Source organism: Gorilla gorilla, chromosome 4 (assembly GCF_029281585.2).
Source record: "Gorilla gorilla gorilla isolate KB3781 chromosome 4, NHGRI_mGorGor1-v2.1_pri, whole genome shotgun sequence".
In the NCBI taxonomy this organism is placed as follows: Eukaryota; Metazoa; Chordata; class Mammalia; order Primates; family Hominidae; genus Gorilla; species Gorilla gorilla.
In genome coordinates, this window is record NC_073228.2 from 55,640,506 (window position 1) to 55,659,274 (window position 18,769).

At 39.4% G+C, this 18,769-nt stretch overlaps 1 protein-coding gene across 11 annotated transcripts in view; it reads left to right on the forward strand.

Moving 5' to 3' along the window:
• ACACA (acetyl-CoA carboxylase alpha) overlaps positions 1-18,769 on the forward strand; it is a 324,373-nt gene that overhangs the window by 135,622 nt on the left and 169,982 nt on the right. For all 11 annotated transcript variants that reach the window (XM_031011317.3, XM_055388359.2, XM_031011323.3 and 8 more), the window contains 5 exons: positions 2,102-2,212; positions 9,180-9,389; positions 13,523-13,693; positions 14,679-14,840; positions 15,186-15,349. In XM_031011317.3, the coding sequence (XP_030867177.3) occupies positions 2,102-2,212; positions 9,180-9,389; positions 13,523-13,693; positions 14,679-14,840; positions 15,186-15,349 (818 nt within the window). The remainder of the gene's footprint in view (positions 1-2,101; positions 2,213-9,179; positions 9,390-13,522; positions 13,694-14,678; positions 14,841-15,185; positions 15,350-18,769) is intronic.

Here is an 18,769-nt window from a genome sequence, read left to right on the forward strand (position 1 = left end):
ATGGGTGACCTGTGACTAAAGCTTTCATATATTTTTAAAAGGCCTACCTTCTTACTTACTGACCTCCTGTGGGATACCCCCTTTTTTTTTAAGTCTTTCTCTTTTTTTTAAGCTATCTCTTTGATCATCTATCACTCAGCAATTGAGTTCATCATACTAATTCTGTTTATATGAGCATAGAAAAGAATAAAGAAACATTAGAAAAGGTGAGACTGTGCATAAAATATTTTCATTCATTAAGTAATCGATTGACATAGATTAAAAATTGAAATGTTCTTTTTCTGGGTGATACTTTTTTTATTTTATTTTTTTGGGTTGGAGTCTCACTCTGTTGCCCAGGCTGGAGTACAGTGATGCCATCTCGGCTCACCGCAACCTCCACTTCCCAGATTCAAGTGATTCTCCTGCCTCAGCCTCCAAGTGGCTGTGATTACAGGTTACCGCCACCATGCCCAGCTAATTTTTGTATTTTTAGTGCAGACAGGGTTTCACCAAGTTGGGCTGGCTGGTCTCCAACTCCTGACTTCAAGTGATCCACCCACTTTGGCCTCCCAAAGTGCTGGGATTACAGGTGTGAAGCACTGGGCCAGGCCTGGTGACACATTTTAAAGATATTCTTATAATGTAGCAAAACCTTAAAAGACTGGAATATTTTGACAAAGGAATGACTTGGTTATTTTATTGAAACAGGGTCTCACTTTGTTGCCCAAGCTGGAATGCATTGGCACGATCTTGGCTCATTGCAACCTTTGCCTCTCAGGTTCAAGCAATTCTCGTGCCGCAGCCTCCCGAGTAGCTGGGATTATAGGCATGCAGTACCACGCCCAGCTAATTTTTTGTATTTTTAATAGGGCCAGGGGTTTCACCATGTTGGCCAGGCTGGTCTCGAACTCCTGACCTCAGGTGATCCACCTGCCTCAGCCTCTCAAAGTGTTGGGATTACAGGCACGAGCCACTACGCCCAACCCCACTTCAGCTTATTTTAAGTGAACTCCTTATGTCTTTTTTTTTTTTTTAATCGTAATACATGGATACCTGCATACTATAAGCAAGAAATTCCAATAATGCAGAAATATATACAGTGAAAAAGGAAAGTTTTATATCCACGCATCTTTCTTTGTTTTTTGTTTTTGTTTTTTTGAGATGGAGTTTCACTCTTGTTGCCCAGGCTGGAGTGCAATGGCGTGATCTTGGCTCACTGCAACCTCCACCTCCCAGATTCAAGCGATTCTCCTGCCTCAGCCTCCCAAGTAGCTGGGATTACAGGCATGCGCCATCACACCCAGCTAATTTTGTATTTTTAGTAGAGATGGGGTTTCTCCATGTTGGTCAGGCTGGTCTTGAACTCCCGACCTCAGGTGATCCACCCGCCTTGGCTTCCCAAAGTGCTGTGATTACAGGCGTTAGCCACTGTGCCCGGACCCATTCTTTTCTAAATCATTGCTGGTATGTACTCTGGACTTCACTTCTTTGCACTTACATGTGTGGGTGTATGAATGCATATATAATTTTGTTTTTGACCCATGTGACATTACTTTAAATTGAACCATAAGAAATTGCCTAGGCCGGGCGCGGTGGCTCACGCCTGTAATCCCAGCACTTTGGGAGGCCGAGGCGGGCGGATCACGAGGTCAGGAGATCGAGACCATTCTGGCTAACATGGTGAAACCCCGTCTCTACTAAAAATACAAAAAAAAATTAGCCGGGCGTGGTGGCGGGCGCCTGTAGTCCCAGCTACTCGGGAGGCTGAGGCAGGAGAATGGTGTGAACCCGGGAGGCGGAGCTTGCAGTGAGCTGAGATTGCGCCACTGCACTCCAGCCTGGGCGACAGAGCCAGACTCCGTCTCAAAAAAAAAAAAAAAAGAAATTGCCTATATTCAGTCATTTTTTTAATCTATGAAAAAGGCAATTTCTTTTGGTTCAACCTAATACTACAAATATTGTTCTACTATTTATTTTTTCATAGTGTATCTTGAAGATATTTCTATTTTATTGTATTTAGAATTACTAAATGACTGCATTCTTAAAGGGAGAAAAATGCCAGTTTTCTCCTTCCCTAGTAATAACACTTCTTCTATTTTTTTTTTCTTTCTTTTTGAAGGCAGCTGAGGAAGTTGGATATCCAGTAATGATCAAGGCCTCAGAGGGAGGAGGAGGGAAGGGAATTAGAAAAGTCAACAATGCAGATGACTTCCCTAATCTCTTCAGACAGGTAGAGTATAAGCTGTTTTTGTTTGTTTGAACTAACATGTATATCAGAGATATATGATTTAACTCATACTATAATTTGGATGCCTAGAAAATATTTAATTTTTAATTTTGTCTATAGCTAACTGTCTTTCTCTCTAGTTTCTACCTGCATATTAGCAGAGAAAAAAGGTTAATGAAATGCCCAACTCAATTTTAAGTTTTATTTAATTAGGTAATTCAAACAGTAGAGTTATTCTGTCTTATATAAACGTGCTCAGTTTGTCAGATAGCTCTTTCCTACATGGTGCGTATGGCTTATAGGACCTCATAATGGCAAAGAAAAATCAATACCTTTCTATATTTTTGTGCCCCTGTTCTGCTGACTTTGTAGGTCATATGTGATATGGTAGTATGATACTGATATGGTTGCTCTTGGCTTGGCCAGGCCCAGCCTCTCTGATTGACTTTTTCTCACTTTAGTTCACATTGCCTAGAGACCTCTGAGTTTCTATCATATGTCTCATCTACCCTGCTGTCCCAGCAGTCTATACCCTAGCCCGTGTTGCATGGCCACCACACCCTGGCACAGGAACCCTATGGCAGGTCTACAGTATATAGGAACTGAGAGTGACTCAGGAAAGCTCGATGTAGGATCTCTCTTTGCCTTACCCTCTGCTTTGCAGCCAAGTTGATGTGGCCATACTATACATTGGTTGCGGAGACGACCAAAGAAGTGATGTCTTTTTAGAATCTTAAACAGAGAGAGAAAAGGGAGACAGGGGTCTCTTTTTGTTCTGCCCTCAGAGTTACCCTCACATATTTAACTCACTTTTTTTCCTCCTACCAATGCATAGTAAAAGATTTGTCAAAAAATGGAAAATTGGGACAGAAGTCTGCTCTTTTCATTCTCCTAGCTTCCCTCTTTTTCATAGTTTCCTCATCATCTTCTACTTTGCACTTCTTTTACTAGTGTGCCATGCTACCTTTTATTTGGCTTTTTTTTTTTTTTTTTTTTTTTTTCCCTTAAAACACTTAGCAGCAAACTCCTTGCTTCACTGTCAAGAGTTAAAAGGAAAGTCTTATGAGCTGGGTCTTCCATGATTTCATATACAGGTGGTCCCCAACTTAAAATTTCAACTTACAATCAACAAACAAACTACAATACTGTGCAAGTGATAATGCATTCAGTATAAATCTTACTTTGAGTGCCCATACAGCTATTGTTTTTCACTTTCAGTACAACATTCAGTAAACTACATGAGATAGTCAACACTTTATTATAATATAGGCTTTGTGTTAGAAGATTTTGCCCAACTGTAGGCTAATGTGTTTTAAGCACATTTGAGGTAGGCTAGACTAATCTATGGTGTTCATTAGGTTAGGTATATTAAATGCAATTTTGACTTAGAACATTTTCAACTTATGTTGGGTTTATTGGGACATAACCTTATTGTAAGTCAAAGAGCATCTGTACTAGATAAAGGAAGTGATAAAGGTGTTGTCTTGGCCAGGCTTGGTGGCTTATGCCTATAATCCTAGCACTTTGGGAGTCTAAAGCGGGAGCATTTCTTGAAGCCAGAAATTTGAGATCAGTCTGGAAGATAAAGTGAGACTCTATCTCTACAAAAAATTGTAAAATAAATAAATCAATAAATAAGGTATTGTTTTGCTACATTATCCTATTTTAAGTGTCAGAAATTGAATATTACCTTGGGTTTTTTTTTTTTTACATTTTTTTCATTGAATTCTAATTTCATAGGTAGATCAGTGACTCAGAGGGTCTAGGGAAAAAAGACTGCTCTTAGAAGCAAAAAGAAAAAAAAGACATGTTAATTAATGTTAACTCTTACAGACATTTCAAAACTACTCATTACTTATGGAATCAAATAGTGGAAAAGTCTTAAAACACTAAGGGATGGTTTTCTGTGAAAGTCCTTAAGTTTCAATACTAGTTGGCTGAATAAACTAATCCTCCCATTGGGAACAAACTAGAAAAGCTGAACCAGAGATATAGATAGATAGATAGATAGATAGATAGATAGATAGGTAGATAGATTAGATATAGATATAGATATAGATATAGATATAGATATAGATATATTACATTTTATGGCATTAGAGACCATTCAAGACAGTGAAGAATTATGGGGCTAACATATAAGAGAAAAAGGAAACCCAGAGATGTGAGCCTGACATATGAGGCTACTTTTCCCCTAGATATATCTTTTAGTTCAAGATAGTAGAAAGGCTGATAAGTTTTCAACAGTCTTAAAAGACTAAGAGGGCTTCCTGGGGAGGGGTGCCCTGGAAAACCTCCCACATTTTAGGTTAGGATCTTTAAGGACTGACTACATCATGGGAGAAAGGGTGAACTGGAAATAGACTAGCCCTCACAGGGACTAAATCTTGGCTTCAAAACATTCAACCTCTGATTTAAGCAAAATGTTTTAGGATTGCTAGTGCTTCTAGACACCTGCAGGAAGCAAATGTAAATCCTTTCCAGAGAAAGATAACATCCAGAACTTAAAATTATTTCTATTAATTTTTCTTACAGCATATCAACCACTCAATTGAAAATAGGCATACAAAATTAGATGATTGAAAACGAAGAAGAACAAAACAGTAGAAACAGACCCACAGAGGGTTTATATAATGAGATTATCAGACAAGGACTTTAAAGTAATTCTGTGTAATATATATTCAAGGAAATTAAAGGCAAGATTAATAATTTTGGTAGAGAACTGGAAATCATAAAGAAGAAACAAAAGTTCTGGAACTGAAAATGCAATAACTAAAATTAAGAAGTCAATATCAGTAGCCGGGCATGGTGGCTCATGCCTATTATCCCAGCACTTTGGAAGGCTGAGGCAGGTAGATCACTTGAAGTCAGGGGTTCAAGACCAGCCTGGCCAACATGATGAAACCCCATCTCTACTAAAAATACAAAAATTAGCTGGGCCTGGTGGCACATGCCTGTAATCCCAGCTACTTGGGTGGCTGAGGCGGGAGAATCACTTGAACCCAGGCGACAGAGGCTGCAGTGAGCTGAGATTGTGCCACTGCACTCCAGTCTGGGTGACAGAGCAAGATCCTGTCTTAAAAAAAAAAAAGGAAGAAGAAGTCAATATAGGAGTTTAAAATTATAGCATATTAGATGCAGTTGAAGAGAATCAGTAACTGGCACTGGAGACTGAGATGGGAGAATCCCTTGAGCCCAGGAGTTTGAGGCTGCCTTGAGCTATGGTCATGCCACTGCATTCCAGCCTGGGTGACAAAACAAAAAAATCTAGAAAAAGATAAATAATTAATGACTGATGAGTAGATCAGAAGGAAATTCAGACTGAAGCATGAAGAAAGACAAAAGGATGAAAAACACAGAGCAATGTGAGAAATTATTTGCAATGGTTTTGTAGTTGTTGCTCTTGCTGTCTTGGAGCGAGCCCTCAGACTACCATGTGAAGAGCCCATTCTAGCCTATTAGAGAGGGAGAGGTCACATGAGCAGAGATGAGTTGTCCCAGCTAAGGCCTCCTAGTCCTACTAGCTGACAGTCAGCAGCACCACATTTGAGACATGTAAATGAGACCATATTTGACCATCTAACCCCAGTTGAGCTGCCAGATGACTATTGCTGCATGAGTTACTCCAGGCAAGATCAGAACTGCCAGTTGTGCCCAGTTCAAAATGCTGATCCACACACTCATGAGAAAATAAAATAAAATGGTTGCTATACCAAGTCACTAAGATTTTGATAGTTTGTTAGGTATCAATGGATAATTGACACAGAAATTGATACCTAACGGTATGATGTTGCCATAACAGAAAAGTAAAACGTAAGACATTGACTTTAAAACTGGCTCATAGGTGTAGGCTGAACATTGGTGAGGAGGATGTTAATGAAGACTGGAAGAATGATGAATTGTTAAGGGAGGCTGGAAAAGCAGTGTGGTAATTGTTACTGGAGTCTGGAAAAAAGATCCATGTTCTGTAATAATGGAACAATTGGCAAAAAAATGTTATCTGAGGTAACTTGGAAGACTAATAATATATTTAATGGAGTCATGGATCTGGTTAAGGAGCTCTCTACAAGTGTTTAAAGTATCTGTGGAGTGCTTCTAGTTGCTTATGCTAAGAAACTGTAAAAGAGAGGTAAGCTAAAGAAGATGTTTTGCTTGCAAGCAGAATTTACAGAATTTACAGAAATGTAAAGGACCCAGAACTTGTTGAAAATAGAATTGTTTCTCATCCCGAGTCTCTCCAGCTGGCAAAAGATTTGCAAAGTAAAAAATGCCTCAGAGTAAAGACCAACTCAAGAGTGCCTGTGACTTTAAGGCCTCAGAAATCTTTAAGGTAGTAGCTAATAAATTACCCTTTCAGCTAGAAAGATGCTTCTAAGTATCTTTTTTTTTTTTTTTTAATGCTTTCAGCTGGAAACATGCTTCTAACTATCTTTTTTTTTTTTTTTTGTTTTCTTGAGAAGGGAGTCTCACTCTGTCGCCCAGGCTGGAGTGCAGTGGCGTGATCTCGGCTCACTGCAACCTCCACCTCCCAGGTTCAAGTGATTCTCCTGCCTCAGCCTCCCGAGTAGTTGGGATTACAGGTGCCCACCACAATGCCTGGCTAGTTTTTGTGTTTTGACTAGAGATGAGGTTTCACCATGTTGCTCAGGCTGGTCTCGAACTCCTGACATCAGATGATCCTCCCACCTTGGCCTCCCAAAGTGCTGGGATCACAGACATAAGCCACCATGCCTGGCCCTAAGTATCTTAAGGGTACTGTCTCACAGCATCCTGACGTGCCCAAAGTATAGAGAGGTCTATGCAGACATGAGTTGCGGATGTGTCTCTTTGGGTGAGCGGTGAACCCCAATATGATTCATAGGAAACCCACAAAGTTGTCAAGAGACTTGTGTTGATGAATGCACCAAGGGACTGAAAGGGCCAGAAACAGTTCAAAATGAAAAGTGACCTCTGAGCCTTAAACTTTTTAATGGGCAGGAAGCAGACAGAAAGCTATTCAGCTGTAAACAGCTGTCATTTCAAATAAAAAGAGAGATTTCTCAGAGAGTAGAGTCAGGAGCCCAGAGGGCAGAGCTAGGAGCAGGGGATGCCATGGATTAAGGACCCACTCCCAGGGAACCAAACTAGACCCTGAAAAACAAAACAAAACAAAATGAAAAGCATTCCTGACCCTGGTGTAAGGGAATCTGACAACATGTACCTATCTGGATTTCAGAATTGCTATGGACCAATGACTACTATGTACCTCCTATTTCCTCCTCTTTGAACAGCAGTCTCATTTGCAGTTATCCCCTCCCAATATCATCATAAATATTGGGAGTGTTGGGGCAGATAACTTGTCTTCTTAGTTCCCAGGTCTTTGGATCAAGAGAAACTGTACCTGAGGAGTTGCACCCAAGGAACCTCATTTTCTTCTGGACATGACTCATGAGAAAATGGACGTCAAGCCCAATGCCATGATTGGATGAGACTTTGGGGGTCTTGGGAGGGGGTGAGTCTATTTTGCATGTGGGAGGTATGTGAATTATTGTGGCCATAGGGTAGAGCATAGTAAGTTGTTTGCAAGAGATGGCCACAATAACTCCTCCCATTCCTGTATGTACACCCTTTGCAATGTGACTTTGCTGTTCCTCCCTTCCAGGGGTGGCATCTATTTTCCCTACCCCTTGAATCTTAGCTGGCTTTGTGGCTTGCTTAGACCATTAGAATGTGGCCAAAGTGATGTATAAATTCGAGAGCCTAGACCTCAAGAGGTCTTACAGCTTCTTCCCCTCTTGGAACACATCACTGAAGAAGCCTAGTCTAGCCTGCTGCAGGATGAGAAGCCACCTGCATTGGAGATGAACGATTCCAGCTGAGGCTCACTAGACCTACCAGCCAGCAGTCAGCACAAATCACCAGACATCTGAGTGAGACCATTCTACCCCACTCAAGCTACCAGATGATGATATGTATGTAAGTGCAAGACCAGAAGAAGAACTGCCCAGATGAGAACAACATCATAAAAGGTTGATGTTCTAAGCAAGCCACTGAGTTTTGAGATGACTTGCTACATGGCAAAACAGAGCAAAAAAGATACAGAGCATAAAAGACATATGGATTATGTGAAATGGTCTAACATCATGTACTTTAAGTCTCAGAGGAGAAGAGAAAGAGAATGGAGCAGAAGCAATAATTGAAGAAATGATGAAGCAGAAGCCATATATGAAGAGAGAAAAGCTAAGAATTTCTTTGAACAGATAAAAGATACCAAGGACAGATTCAAAAAGCACTATGAGCCTCAAGCAGGACAAATACAAAGAACCACATCTATGCTTATCAGAGTAAATCTACCACCCTCCCCCCTATAAAAGACAGAAAGAGAGAAAATCTTAAACCAGCTGAGGAATAAAGATTACTTTCAAAAGAGTAACAGTAAGATTGACAGTTGGCATCTCAGTAGAAACAGTGAAAGCTGAAAATCATTGGGATTATTTAAAGTGCTGAGAAAAAAAATAGTTACCATTTTAGAATTCTGTCCCCAACAGTAATATTCTTCAAAACTAAAGATGAAAGTCCTTTGGCTGCAACAATACCATATATGATGTAATGTGAACCAGGAAAGTATCTTGTCTGGAACAAGTTGTACGTTTGGTTGTACAGAGTACAGGATGGCAGTATTTTGCCCTGTTGTTGGATTTGTGTATGTGCCTATGTTTTCAAATATTTTGGTGTTTACCTTTGTGATGCACCAGATGTTCGTATGTTTTCATATTTATCAATTAATATTGATTATGTAAGAATGCAGCATCTTAAAGATATTAAAGATGACAGCATGGACTGTATTTTATTCAGTTTTGTATTTCTGCTGATTAACATGGTTCCTGACACTTCTGGACATCTGCTTGTTGAAATCAAAGTAGCTTATCAAGATAGATAAAAAGTTTAAAATTTAAGAATTGTTTTTTTTTTTCCCCCTTTTCTAATACAGGTTCAAGCTGAAGTTCCTGGATCTCCCATATTTGTGATGAGACTAGCCAAACAATCTCGTCATCTGGAGGTGCAGATCTTAGCGGACCAATATGGCAATGCTATCTCTTTGTTTGGTCGTGATTGCTCTGTACAACGCAGGCATCAGAAGATTATTGAAGAAGCACCTGCTACTATTGCTACTCCAGCAGTATTTGAACACATGGAACAGGTACATATATTAAAAGGCTTACTTTATGTTTTCTTACATAGAACATTTTTCATTCAGTTCATGCACCAATCTGAGAACAATGGAATTTTAAGCAATGATTCTGAATAATTAATAAAATTATATCCTTTTCTTAGAGAAAAAAAATTCTACTGTTCTCCCACTAAGAGAATTGTCAAGGAACATGTCAAGCTTCTAAAAGTAGTTAACGCTTTCTAAAAAAAATCAGCGTACCATTTCAGGATACAGGGATAAAGAAGAGAAATGTTTTGAAATTTTTAATCTTATGATTGATTTTTTTAAGAGGCTCATAATCAGGTAGTTTTATTTGCTGGGTTGAGTATCATCAAGTCTTCAGCTGAATTTAATCAACTCTATTATCTTTTTTGGAAAGCCCTCTAAATATCTTCAGAGTTCACACATTCTATCTTTTTGTATAGAAAGTAGTTTCTCAAAGTCATGAGTGATGCCTTCTGAATAACTATAGTTTAGAGGCCTGAACATAGTCTTTTCTGGAGTCCTAACCCGGTCTCTACATCAAAATATATTCTTCAAAATATATTTCATGTGTGTTAGAGGTCTATTTCCTATGTTGTATATATATTAGGATGTACTCTTGAACTGCTGTAATAAAGATGCCTTCAAAATACAGTGGCTTGGCCGGGCATGGTGGCTCTTGCCTGTAATCCTAGCACTTTGGGAGGCTAAGGCGGACAGATCACTTGAGCCCTGGAATTCGAGACCGGCCTGGGCAATATGGTGAAACCCTATCTCTACTAAAAATACAAAAATTAGCTGAGTGTCATGGCACACGTCTGTACTCTCAGCTGCTTGGGAGGCTGAGGTGGGAGGATCACTTGACACTGGGAGGTCAAAGCTGCAGTGAGCCTTGATCATGCTACTGCACTCCAACCTGGGTGACAGAGCAAGACCCCATCTCAAAACAAATAAATAAATAAGCAAAATACGGTGGCTTAAACAAGGTGTAAGTTTCTATTTCTCTGTCATCATAGTTCAGAGATGAGCTGTTACCAGAAACAGGTTTATTGCTCACCTGTTGCCTGTTTTTGTAAATAAAATTTTGTTGGAACATGATGCTTATTTATTTATGTGTTATTTATGGCTGCTTTATCACTACAATGGTAGAATTGAATAGTTGTGACAGAGGCTATATGGCCCACAAAATTGAAAATAATTACTATCTGGCTCTTTACCAAAAAAGTTTGCCAAACTTTGCTCTTGGACATTGTCATCTTCATGATTAAGCTAACTCACACAAGATTATGTTCACATTGTGGCCTGTGGGAGGAAGAGACAGGGGATGTGGAGGGCAAGCATATGGAAGCATGATCTTGAAGTCACATACGTCACTTCTGCTCACATTCCACTGGACAAAATTCAGTTACACAATTATACCTAGCACAAAGGATGTTAGGAATTGTGGTCACTAACTGGGTGACCATGTGCTCAGCAAAAATTTCGATTTTTTCCTAAAACGATGAAGTAGAGAAAAGTCACTGGAGGGCATTTCAAAATCTGTGCCTCAGTCTGTTCCTCTGGCTACCTATTATCCCTTTATCCTTTTTCCTACTTTTAGAGCACATATAGCCTTTGTCCAAGGAAGACAGCCTGAAGCCCCATCCAGTTACTAGTAACTGGATGGGTTATTACTGGAGGTGATTCCGGATCTCTATATGATGTATATTCCTCTCCATTAGATATGTATTGTGGCTTTTCATGGGCCAGTGACTCAAAATACAAGTTATTTACCCAGTATTATATCCCCTGCCCCCATACACCCATGTACAATGATGGAATAGGAACAGGATAACTCTCATTTGGAAAAATGAAAAATACATAGCAATCGTTGGTCTGTAGCAGTTATCAAATCCTCCTTTTTAGGTAGGAATTGCAATGATTCCCTGCTATATAATAGAATACTACCTCAGTTAGACCTGGCTGTCCCTGGTTCTGCTACTGCACACTCCAGAGAAGTGCAATAAGGGAGTAAATCCCTTGTTCATTGTCCTTCAAGACACCTGACATTGTTTTCTGGGAAGTTCTTCCTCATTCAGTTTTCTCTGTGAGTTGGGCTTTGGAGACTATGCCTTCTTTGGCAGAACTTTCACAACCCACTTCCTGCTGGTGCAGGATTGAGGGCACAAATATCCCAATCATCAGTCGCAGGCTTTTGAAGGCCAGGTTTGTGGTTTGTTTAGAAATACAATTCCTTCAAATACTTACTAAGCTTCTGGGCTATTTGCTTGCAATCAGCTTTGGGTTGGATTAATCATACTCATAGATTTCTTCTAGATATAGAAACTTTTCTTCTATTATTTACTGGCTTCTGTGATTTAGCCTATCTCTCTTGCCTTGATTTAATATTGTCTATCTTGGGGCCAGCTGAAACTAAAGCAGCACGTTTGATCTTTGACACTGAGTTGCTTCAGGGTGATAATCTCATTTTCTGTTTGGGGGGATACAAAAGAAGTTGGCTTTTTTGACACTCTGACCCTTTCAGACCATCTTTTTTAAGGTTTAGTTGGTGTGTGGTCAGTATCCCAAGTTATTGTAGGAAACAGTTTACCAAATGTTGTGTTATCCCAACAAGGAGATTATCATCTTTCCAGCCTGCAGTATCTGTTTCTCTGCTACCCATTACCCTTTTGCTAAGCTAGCATCTCATATTTTAATATTTTTAAACAGCAACATTCTACCTGCACTTAATAATTCCTGTATCGATTAGGATACAGGTTAAACTGCTATAACAAAAAGGTCCAAAAAACACAGCGGACCCCCCCAAAAACAGAAGTTTATTTTTCTCTCCCATCCTAGTCTGAGGTGAGCTTTTCGGGGCTGGTGGAAGTGTTTTATTCCACGAGGCCATCTTGGGATTCAGGTTCATTCTTTCTTTTCTTTTTCTTTCTTTTATTTTCTTTTCCTTTCTTTTCTTGCTGTTCTTAGTGTGTTCTCATTTGCATGATTGAAGTTGGCTTATACTATCATGACTATGTTCCAATGAATAAGAAGGAAAAAGCCAGGAATAGAGAATGAGACATTTCCTTTTCAAAATATGACTTAGGGCTGGGTGCTGTGGCTCATGCCTATAATCCCAGCACTTTAGGAGGCTGAGGTGGGCGGATCACCTGAGATCAGGAGTTCGAGACCAGCCTGGCCAACATGATGAAAACCCATCTCTACTAAAGATATAAAGATTAGCCTGACATGGTGGCATGTGCCTGTGATCCCAGCTACTCAGGAGGCTGAGGTAGGAGAATCACTTGAAAACGAGAGGCGGAGGTTACAGTAAGCCGAGATTGCGCCACTGTGCTCCATCCTGGGTGGGTGACAAAGCGAGACTCCATCTCCAAAAAAAAAAAAAAAAAAAAAAATATATATATATATATATATATATATGACTTAGGAGTTATGCATATCACTTACCAGTGCTGGTGTCCTGTTTGTCAAAACTTAGCCACTAACCAGGCCAGGCATGGTGACTCGTGTCTGTAATCCCAGCACTTTGGTAGGCCAAGGCGAGTAGATCACTTGAGGTCAGGAGTTTGAGACCAGGCTGGCCAACATGGGGAAACCCCATCTCTACCAAAAATACAAAAATTAGCCAGGCATGGTGGCGCATGCCTGTAATCTCAGCTACTTGGGGGGCTGAGGCAGGAGAATCACTTGAACCCCGGAGGCAGAGTTTGCAGTGAGCCATGAGATTGTGCCACTGGACTCCAGCCCGGGAGACAGAGTGAGACTCTGTCTCAAAAAAAAAAAAAAAAATCTAGTCTCTAACTAGTTAGCTATATTTCTAGGAAGAAGAGGAGCATATTGGAAATACTGGAAACTGGACAAGAGTCTGTCCCCATGTTTTTTTGTCTGCATGCATTTATGTCTGGTGGGGTGGGGTTGCTTTTGATGCAAAGTGAAAAATGCTCTTTTCTCCCGATTTTTCATTGAGTTTTTCATCCTTGTCCAGGGATATTGTATAATAATCAGAAATGTGCTCTCATGTGGCTAAAAGCTTTTGATGGCTCTTATACACACTGAACAGTTGAGTCAGTGAGAGGCTGTAGTGGTCTAGCAGTTGGATAAGGTGAGATACTTATGTTTGCTTATCTCTCTTCTTTGAGTGTGCGGTGAAACTTGCCAAAATGGTGGGTTATGTGAGTGCTGGGACTGTGGAATACCTGTACAGCCAGGATGGCAGCTTCTACTTTCTGGAATTGAATCCTCGGCTGCAAGTAGAGCACCCTTGTACAGAGATGGTGGCTGATGTCAATCTCCCTGCAGCACAGCTCCAGGTGAGTCTCCCTGATCTGGGTTGCAGAGCCTAGAAAAGTCAGAGAGGCCTGAAAAATGGGTTTAACCAGTTTGTGATAAGAGAAAAGTACCTCCTATCTGAGTCACACCTAATGGTCATTTCTGTTTCACGCTGTATGTGTTATGCATGTGTGGTTTGGTTTTCCTGATGTAGTACAGACATAGGAATGTTATTTTTTCTAGCCAGACACATCTGATATAATGTGTCATGTTTTAGAAATAAATGTTAATAATGTATGCTTTATTCAATTATTTAGCTATAGTAAACTTCACAACTTTGTATTATAATTATTCCCTACTCATTTTTTTTTTTTACTAGTGTTCTTTATTGAAATAATTCTGCATCAGAGATTAGTGGTTGAAGTTTTTCCTTACAAGAGTGTGGTAGCACACATATATTTTTATAATTTGTAAAGTGCTTGCTGTCAGTATTATTGTCTTCTCTCAGCCCAGGAAACAAATATTATGGAAAGCAGTAATAGTTAATGATAAGGCTTGATATTATTTTTATCTAACATTTGCCCACATCGAGAACACCTTCTGGGTTCCTATTAAAGACTAAAGATTTACTTACTTCCTCCAGTGGTTTGCAGGGATGGAAGAGATAATTATGACACAATTAAGACTTTCTAGCTGTCTGTTTTTGGATGGCTATTAACATTTACTCCTCTGTTGGATATTTTCATTCTTATTACGTGATGGAGAAATGACAACAGGGGAACTGGTGTCTGTTGCATTAGGAATGTGGGGACTTCTTTAGAAGTGGAGAATATTCTAACTACTTATCTGTAGTGATATATTGTATTTCAAGCAACTTAGAGTTGATGATTGTAGAATACAGGTTATAAAAATAGAATGTTTTAGGGAGTGGCTCCAAAAATAAAAATATTTTAGGTTATCTGATAGCCTCTACACTTTAAGGGAAGTAACTGAAAAATTAAAGATGTGTGTTTTATTACCTTTCAGATTGCCATGGGGATTCCTCTATATAGAATCAAGGATATCCGTATGATGTATGGGGTATCTCCCTGGGGTGATTCTCCCATTGATTTTGAAGATTCTGCACACGTTCCTTGTCCAAGGGGCCATGTTATTGCTGCTCGGATCACTAGTGAAAATCCAGATGAGGTAACCCATCACTTAAAAGGTTTATACCTCCTTTTAATGAACTTTAATGTTAAGATAATATCTGAGCGTATACTTCTGAAATATCTTGGGACTTCCTCTGGAGTGGGAAATCTAGAGGTTTCTCAGAGCAGATAAGTAAATGGTCGTTGCTTCATTGGTTACTTAATCCCACTTAAGTCACTGTAGAGTCTTCAGTGGGTCTGTGGCACTGGGTCTTGGCCTTTATCATTTTTGTGTGTCTTCTCTGCTTCTGTGTGTGATTAACACAGAACTTAAACAATGAATATATAAATCTTCTCTTCCTTCGAAACATAATATGGTCTCTCATTCTTTATTCTCTAACAGGGTTTTAAGCCCAGCTCAGGAACAGTTCAGGAGCTAAATTTCCGCAGCAATAAGAATGTTTGGGGATATTTCAGTGTTGCTGCTGCAGGGGGACTTCATGAATTTGCTGATTCTCAGTTTGGTCACTGCTTTTCTTGGGGAGAAAACAGAGAAGAGGCAATTTCGTGAGTATAATAGCATTTGATTGCATTTTACAAAATAAATTTGTGCTAATCTTAAGTGAAGGTGTGAGCATGGGAATAGGAATCATCTGCTGTCAAAGTAATAATATGAACAACCTTTTTGAAGAAATTTTGAATATCTTTAATTGTACTTGCATTCGTGTTGTATTAAATTATGCAGTGCTTGGCAGATGTTTTTCTGTTTGTTGTTCTGAGCCTTTTGAAGTATTTTTCCTTTCAAATATTTTTGATAAATGTATAAAATTGATTGCTTTAAAGGTATCTTATTTTTCCACAGGAACAGTATTGTTATTGAGCGGAGGTAGATTCTTGGTCAAGAACTAGGTATCAAATAAATCATAGACTTTTATTTTATTTTTTTCTTGTGAGAAGACTTAAAATCTATTAGCAATTTTCAAGTACACAATCTATTGTTATGAGCCATAGTCACCATGATGTACTCTTATAGTTATTTAAAATAATAAAATTATACTGCTCATATTATGAAAAGGACATAAAGAAACTGTCTACATTGCTAATATAAGAGACCTTAGCGTGCTGTATATAACAGCTTATGCAAATATAACTGCTATATCATAAATGTTAGATAATATTCTATTAATCATAAACAATGAATATTAAATTAACCGCACTTTTGCTTGCCTAAAACATAGGGCTGAAGGAGGTAATTTTAACAGCTTAGATCTTTTGGAATATCTATCTAAAATTGAAACTTGAACTAGTCCTTTTCTGTTTTTTAATGGTTTATTGCCTTGTATCAAACATTTAATACCATTCCCTTTACCTTTGAACTGTACACGGAGTAGGTAATTAATAAGTGTTTATTAGTATTAATTACTAATAAATAGCATTTGTTTATTAGTAATTAATCCTAATATATGGTTGTTTGTATTAATAAACACTTATTGATTAGTTTTATATTTTTATCAATTTCCTGAATGAATTAATTTTAAGAGGCAGAGTCTTGCTCTGTCACCCAGGCTGGAATGCAGTGGTGCCATCATAGCTCACTGAAACCTCGACCTCCTGGGCTCAAGCAATCCTTTTGCCTCAGCCTCTTGAATTGTTGGGACTGCAGGTGTGCACCATCATGTCCAGCAAATTTTAAATTTTTTGTAGAGATGGGGTCTCCCTTTGTTGCCCAGGCTAGTCTTAAACTCCTGGGCTCTAATGGCCCCACAAAGTGCTGGTATTACAGGCATGAGCCGCTGCACCCAGCCTTGATTAATTAGTTTTTAATATTATTTTTAGAAGTAGGGAAATCTCATTATTTCTCTATTTTGTCCTTTACATTTCTTCTCATTCTTCAAAACTATAAGTGGAATTTTTCAAAATTAAAATACTGCTACCAGAAGAAAACATTGGTATGAAGTTGCCTTTTAAGCATATTCGCTGCCATATTATGCTCTGCAAAGTGAAAAAGGTTTACACTAGAGCTTGCAAATTGTTGGCTTTCTGGTGAGTCTCAACATACAGATGTGTTTTGATGGGCTCACAGAGTGTTAATTTTTTTTAATTTGACAATATTAAAAAATCAGGAGATTGAAATCAAAATATGGATTTCTGCTAGCTCTTAAAAGTAAGACTATAATGACAACATTGGTTGTACATTCTGGTTGTTAAAAGTTAGCTAATTTTGCCTGGGCACGGTGGCTCACACCTGTAATCACAGCACTTTGGGAGACCGAGGCGGGCAGATCACTTAAGGTCAGGAGTTTGAGACCAACTTCGCCAACATGGTAAAACCCCGTCTCTGCTAAAAATACAAAAATTAGCCAGGTGTGGTAGCAAGTGCCTGTAATCCCAGCTACTCGGGAAGCTGAGGCGGGAGAATCACTGGAACCCAGGAGGCTGAGGTTGCAGTGAGCCAAGATCACGCCATTGCACTCCAGCCTGGGCAACAAGAGCAAAACTCCGTCTCAAAAAACAAACAAACAAACAAACAAACAAAAAACAGCTAGTTTTGTGTGGCTGCTTCTTTTCGACGGGACATAAACTTTGTAGTTAACACAGCTCCTATTCAGTCTGCCTCACTCATTTATGTTCCCAGACTGGCCTCCGTTGGCATTTAGGTTTAAGTCCTGATTTGGCAGACCACTGTGTATTTTCTTCAGGGAATGTCCTATAACCCAGTCCAGAAGCCTTGTTCCTTATTTCTGACCAGCTCTGTACATTTGTCTACAGTACAAAGCTAACTAGCTTAATTTTTAGCACGTTAAAAATACGTTATCTACAATAAGTCTCCTTCTTGACACTATGCCAAAAGTTCATTCTTCAGCTTAGAGCTTTCTTTGTTTCTTATTTCTTCATTTCATTAGGTCTATATCTCAGCTTGGGGTTTGGACTCTTGTTTGCCAGAATGCCCCAACTCATATATTCCAGTATATTCCAGTATAATTTACCATGGGTCATAATCTAAATACCATGAGAACAGGACTGTGTCTTGTTACTGCTATATCCCCTGAACATAGTAAGCATTCAGTAAACGTTGGTTGAATGGATTAGCCACTCATTCCTATCCTTATACCTCTGCTTCAATCATACCATTCCCTGAACTCAAGCTGTATTTTCCTTTTTTTTTTTGAGACAGTCTTGCTCTGTCGCCCAAGCTGGAGTGCTGTGGCACGATCTCAGCTCACTGCAACCTCTTCCTCCTGGGTTCAAGTGATTCTCCTGCCTCAGCTTCCTGAGTAACTGGGATTACAGGCACGTGCCACCATGCCTGGCTAATTTTGTCAACCTGTATTTTCTTCCCTCTGCTTGTTTGTTCTTGCTATTTCCTCTGTTCATTCATTTATTCTTCTTTTTTTTTTTTCTGACATGGAGTGCCCACCACCACACCCAGCTAGTTTTTGTATTTGTAGTAGAGACGGGTTTCACCATGTCGGCCAGGCTGGTCTCGAATTCCTGACCTCGAGTGATCTGCCCACCTCGGCCTCCCAGAGTTCTGGGATTACAGGTGTGAGCCAATGTGCCAGGCCCATTCATTCATTCTATTCAACAAATATTTACTGAGTATCTGCTATCTACCGGTTCTGGCAATACAGTGAGGTCCAAGATAGAATCTCTCTCCTCACAAAACTTTACAATCCAGAGGGTGTAAGACAATTGGCAGTTAAAATACAATGTATTAAGTATGATGATAGTCAGATTATTTAAGGGCATTATAGGATCATAGGATCACAGATGAGTCAACTAACTCAGTCTAGAGGGGTTCTGGGAAGGTATCCCAGAAGACAGTGACATCTAGATTGATAATTGAAGTTTGTAGAAGTAAGTCAGGTCAAAGGAGGACATAGAAAGGAGGACAGAGGTGGGCAACAGAATAATATTTTAGGCTGAGGGAATGCCTGGACCACCTGGAATATGATTCCTCTCACAGTTATAATTATCAGCTATACT